General features: G+C 51.4%; 1 protein-coding gene across 2 annotated transcripts; it reads right to left on the bottom strand.

The window, feature by feature from the left end:
• Window positions 1-402: 402 nt before the first annotated feature.
• Window positions 403-3,725, bottom strand: LOC125545954 (4-coumarate--CoA ligase-like 7). Of its 2 annotated transcripts, none has more exons than XM_048710013.1 (5): window positions 2,587-3,724; window positions 1,449-1,635; window positions 1,199-1,344; window positions 1,015-1,082; window positions 403-895 (listed from the first exon to the last, which is right to left on the bottom strand). In XM_048710013.1, exons 1-5 carry the CDS (start codon window positions 3,607-3,609, stop codon window positions 667-669), a joined length of 1,653 nt encoding a protein of 550 aa, XP_048565970.1. In that variant the 5' UTR covers window positions 3,610-3,724; the 3' UTR covers window positions 403-666. The 2 variants fall into 2 exon arrangements, with proteins under 2 accessions (XP_048565970.1, XP_048565971.1); XM_048710014.1 differs by having other exon boundaries at window positions 715-895; window positions 1,015-1,069; window positions 2,587-3,725.
• Between the last annotated feature and the right edge of the window lie 1,450 nt (window positions 3,726-5,175).

Here is a 5,175-nt window from a genome sequence, read left to right as displayed (position 1 = left end):
AATGTGAATACTTAGCATGTTCGATACACTAAAGATGATGCCCTCGCATTTGTGAGGGCCACTTTGGTAGTTAGAGGAAGAAAATAATAGAGAGTGGTTTTTCTACACCCACTCTTAATGCAACAAATGTTAGAGAGGCTTTCCAATTTTGGTGGTCAAATGACATCCGAGAAGCTCTATACAAAAAAGACAAAATTCTTGAAATTTTCTCAAAATGTACATGCACTGTTTCACCAAAACTTGTAAAAGAAAAATTGTATAGTTTTCCTCGGATGTCGTTTGATGACCAAACGTGGCAAGCTTCTCTAACATTTATTAATAATCATTTTCACAAAGTTTTAGATTTTTTTTGAAATGTTTTGATAGGTTTTCTTGGGTGGGTGCACTACTTTCCCAAAATAATAACACCAATATGTTCCATTTTATTGTATTGGTTTAGGACCATGTTTGACGAAGCGTACAACTACACGAAGGAAAATAAATTTAGACGGTACAACATGGTTTGAATATTAACTTTGAGCAGTCCACGGTTGAAATCTATCTATACTACATATATACAACGGGATGGAACGTCATTTAGGACCATGTCTGACGACAATGCAAGTCTTGTTTTTGCCCAGTGCAGCACTACACCGAAGAGGATCTCACTGATGGACACAGGCTTCATCAGAGTCTGGACACAATGCAAGACTGCATATGGTCTTTCAACTGCCTCCTCAAGATCTTTCCGGCCGGCGATCTCGGTATGGAGTCGACAAACAGCACCTTGCGCACCTTCTTGTACGGCGTGACCTGCTTGGCTACATGCTCCATGACCTGCGCCTCAGTGACCTTGCTCCCGGGTTGCCTCACCACGAGCGCCATGGGGATCTCTCCTGCCTCTTCGTGAGGATATCTGCAAATTCACTGAAACTGTCAGTACTCCAGGAGCTATATTGGCAATTTGTTTGTTCTTTTTTTCAAGCGTAGTCCGTCGTGAAATCCATCCCGAAATCATTGTTTCAGTGGACTTACGGCATCACTGCAGCGTCGACAATCTCTGGCAGCGATTGCAGGACAAGCTCCAGCTCTGCAGGTGCAACCTACAGTATTCAGTTTAGGACCACGCATGCATGTTTAGGACCACGCATGCATGCATGCGAGCCAAATTATTGCTAGTATATGACAATAATACGTTGTTCACGAGCCAAGAGCAGACCTGATAGGCCTTGTACTTGATTAGCTCCTTGAGCCTATCCACCACGAACAGAAACCCGTCCTGATCAATGTAGCAAAGGTCGCCGGTCTTCAGCCAGCCTTCCGAATCGAAAGAGGCCGCATTCGCCTCGTCGTCACCTACGTAGCCTACGCGGACACAGAACGATAAGTGATCTCAGTGCAGCGTCACAACAATATCAGTGAACCGATGGCGATGTGCGCTGTAGGAAGATGTTCGTGGGGCAGGTAACCTGTCATGATGGAAGGACCTCTCACCCACAGCTCCCCTTTCTGCCCGATCGACAAGGGCTCTCCGGTGACGATGTCAACGATCTTCGCCTCGACGTTGTGGGAGATGCGGCCGGAGGAACCTATGCGGGAGCACTCGTCCCGGTCGATCATCAAGGATATGCCCCCAGCCTCTGTTGCGCCATAACCCTGAACCAGATTCACCGGCATATTTTTTTTATCACATATATATACAACATACATTTGGTTCGTCATCTAATATATGGTCAAAGTTCAATTGTGAAGTGCGTGCAAGCCTTATTCATTTGAATTGAGGGAGTGCCTGGTTTGATGTCAAAAGTTGGCTATGTGGGCAAGCAAACAAAAATAACTACCACTAGGTTGGAAGCTATCTTGCTTTGCCAACCTCCCTATAGTAGTCGAATTTTGGCAAGTTTTAGAGTTTCCGAATGATGTTTACCTAAATTTTGGCTACCATGCAACCAAGCATTCTTGGTCACTAAATCTTCACATGGATGGGCCTTTGGCTAGTTATCTAAAACAAAATTATTGCCTCAAACAACATTGGATGATAAAGGTTAAGACACTTCTATTTTTATTTTTGAGGTGGGATATTATGGTGTTTCATAATTGATACTGCTGACACCTTTTCACATATCTCACCAGACTATGTTTGACAAGCTCAAATCTGTGATGGCCTTTTTGATATTTGATTCAAACTATAGTAGAATGTCTGCAGACAAATATTAGATAGTTCATGATTTTCCCTTATTTTGTTCCCTAACGCTAGGCATGCAGCGTAAACTTTTCACTTTAAACTTCACCAACGAGCCAGTGGATCCGTCTTCACTTTGTCTCCGCTCCGGCTAGTAGTTTAGGTCAAGTTTTTTTAGTCCTTGCAGGTACGGCTCTCGAGCGGATGGCAGCACTTCCTCTTCGAGTTTGTCTTCCGCGCTTCCTTCCTCCTCGAGTTTGTCCGTTTGGACGTAATCGACGGAGCTCCGCCGTACCACCACTACTACCGCATGATTTTACTATGAGATTCGTGTGATATTTTTTATGTTTGATTAAATCATTTATATGTGCAATAATTAGGGCATATGTAGACCTGCCCTAGACAAACTCAGTGGAAACACTAACCATGCACAGGTCCACTTGGGGGAACCGCCGCGGGAACTGCTCCGCCGCCGATCTCGGCAGAGGGGCGCCGCCGCAGATCACCCGCAGTAGACTCGTGAGCCGGCACCTTTCTTTTGTCATCCCCAGCACCACGGGAGGCGCCGCCATGATCTCCGTCACCTCCCACCGCTGCGCTGCCTCCAGCATTCCCCTCAACCCAGCCCGCGCGGCCGCCTCCGTCATCACAACAGTGGTAATACCCTGCGCCAGCCCGTTGAGCGTGAAGAAGAAACCCATGGTGTGGAACATGGGGGCGCCGATCAGAGTCCTCTCGTTGGCCTTCCTCGACTTCCCCTGCAGGTGCAGGGCACGGAGCCCCGCCGCCCTCACGATGAAGCTCCGGTGCGGCACCGCCGCCGCCTTCACCCGCCCGGTCGTGCCGGAGGAGTACAGGACCGTCGCTGTCGCTGACTGGCACACTGCTCCGGCGTCCAGCGGCGCCGACTGGTTCTCGCCATGGTCGCTGTGCAGGAGGGAGCGGAAGTGCGGGGAGTCGAGGAGGGTGGTGGGGAGGCCGGCGGGGAGCTTGCCGGCGGTGGAGGACACCGCGAAGGCGAAGGACGCGCCGGAGAGGCAGACGAGGCGGGACACCTCGCCGGCGGTGAGGGCCGGGTTGGCCGGGGACACGACCGCGCCGACGGCGAGGAGCGCGAAGTAGAGCACGGGCACGTCGAGCCGCGCGGGGGCGAGGACGAAGGCCACGTCGCCGCGGCCGAGCGGCACCACGCGCGACCGCAGCGCGCCCACGAGCGCGCGCACCTGGGACAGGAACGCCGGGTAGGAGACGGCCTCGCCGGTGGCGGCGTCGAGGAGCGCGGGGTGGGCGGGGAGAGGGGACGGCAGCAGCGACAGCGCGAAGGCCGGGAATGTGAGTGGGACGTCGGCGGGCGGCAGCGGCAGCGGCCCGCGGAGGCTGAGGAACGACTTGGTTGCTGCGCAGTAGCCGGTGCGGGCGTCGACGGCGCCGTGGCCGCTGGACGACATTCTCGACCGGGGAACTCGCCCGTCGGTCGAGAGTGAGGCGAGGAGTTGGGAGGGACAAAGGTTAGTGGCGAGGCAGGCTGTCTCGATTGACAAAGGCTGGTCCTGTGTATTGCTGCAGGCAGCGGCAATCGACCAATAATTCATTGGCGGGCTAGTGGACAAGTCACCCGCTAGTAGTACAGCAGCATATCCTCCCTTTTTTTTGTTTTTGCGGCAAGCATATACTTCCTTCGTTTCTAAATATAAGTCTTTTTTAAAACATTTTAATATAAACTACTTTCTATTGAATAATCCTTGTGCATTTTTTTTTCTGTTTTTAGTCTTTTATCTCTGTTCTTTTCGCACTGTAGCTCGTCACGCTGTTGTCGTCGACAGCTGCAGGTTAGTTCAGATTATTCAGTAGACAGTTTTTTTCCTTTTGATAAGAGTAGTTCTTCTGGTCATCGCCCAACGATCCAGGACCGATTCCTGTGGACACACGATGCCGCTCGTGGGATGGCGCGAGACTTACGGATCGTGGGGTTTCTGTTGGGTTTCGTAGTAATTTCAAAAAAAAAAAATTCCTACGCACACGCAAGATCATGTGATGCATAGCAACGAGAGGGGAGAGTGCTGTCTACGTACACACGCAGACCGACTGCGGAAGCGTTGACACAACGTAGAGGAAGTAGTCGTACGTCTTCACGATCCAACCGATCAAGCACCGAAACTACGGCACCTCCGAGTTCGAGCACACCTTCAGCTCGATGACGATCCCCGGACTCCGATCCAGCAAAGTGTCGGGAAAGAGTTCCGTCAGCACGACGGCGTGGTGACGATCTTGATGTACTACAGCAGCAGGGCTTCGCCTAAACTCCGCTACAGTATAATCGAGGACTATGGTGGCTGGGGGCACCGCACACGGCTAAGGAATAGATCACGTGGATCAACTTGTGTGTTTCTGCGGTGCCTCTGCCTCAGTATATAAAGGACCAAAGGGGGGAGGCTGGCCGGCCACATAGGGCGCGCCAGGAGAGTCCTACTCCCTCTGGGAGTAGGATTCCCCCCCCCCCCCAATCCTAGTTGGAATAGGATTCGCGGAGGGGGAAAAGAGAGAGGGGGGGGGCGGCCACCTCTCCTTGTCCTAATAGGACTAGGGGAGGGAGGGAGGCGCGCAGCCCATCTTGGGCAGCCCCTTCTCTTTTCCACTAAGGCCCACTAAGGCCCATATAGCTCCCGAGGGGGTTCCGGTAACCTCCCGGTACTCCGGTAAAATCCCGATTTCACCCGGAACACTTTCGATGTCCAAATATAGGCTTCCAATATATCAATCTTTATGTCTCGACCATTTCGAGACTCCTCGTCATGTCCGTGATCATATCCGGGACTCCGAACAACCTTCGGTACATTAAAATGCATAAACTCATAATATAACTGTCATCGTAACCTTAAGCGTGCGGACCCTACGGGTTCGAGAACAATGTAGACATGACCGAGACACGTCTCCGGTCAATAACCAATAGCGGGACCTGGATGCCCATATTGGCTCCCACATATTCTACGAAGATCTTTATCGGTCAGACCGCA

The sequence above is a fragment of the Triticum urartu genome, chromosome 3 (genome assembly GCF_003073215.2).
Source record: "Triticum urartu cultivar G1812 chromosome 3, Tu2.1, whole genome shotgun sequence".
NCBI lineage: Eukaryota > Viridiplantae > Streptophyta > Magnoliopsida > Poales > Poaceae > Triticum > Triticum urartu.
Note: the sequence above shows the minus strand (reverse complement) of the source record. Positions and strands in the feature narration are given on the sequence as shown.

Bases quoted from the DNA above. Each gene is read 5' to 3' on its own strand.
- LOC125545954 (XM_048710013.1), bottom strand. From the start codon at position 3,609: ATGTCGTCCAGCGGCCACGGCGCCGTCGACGCCCGCACCGGCTACTGC. The intron at 1,083-1,198 runs GTCTGCTCTTGG...TGAATACTGTAG, and splicing joins TCAAGTACAAGGCCTATCAG to GTTGCACCTGCAGAGCTGGA. The intron at 896-1,014 runs GTAAGTCCACTG...GTGAATTTGCAG, and splicing joins GTCGACGCTGCAGTGATGCC to ATATCCTCACGAAGAGGCAG.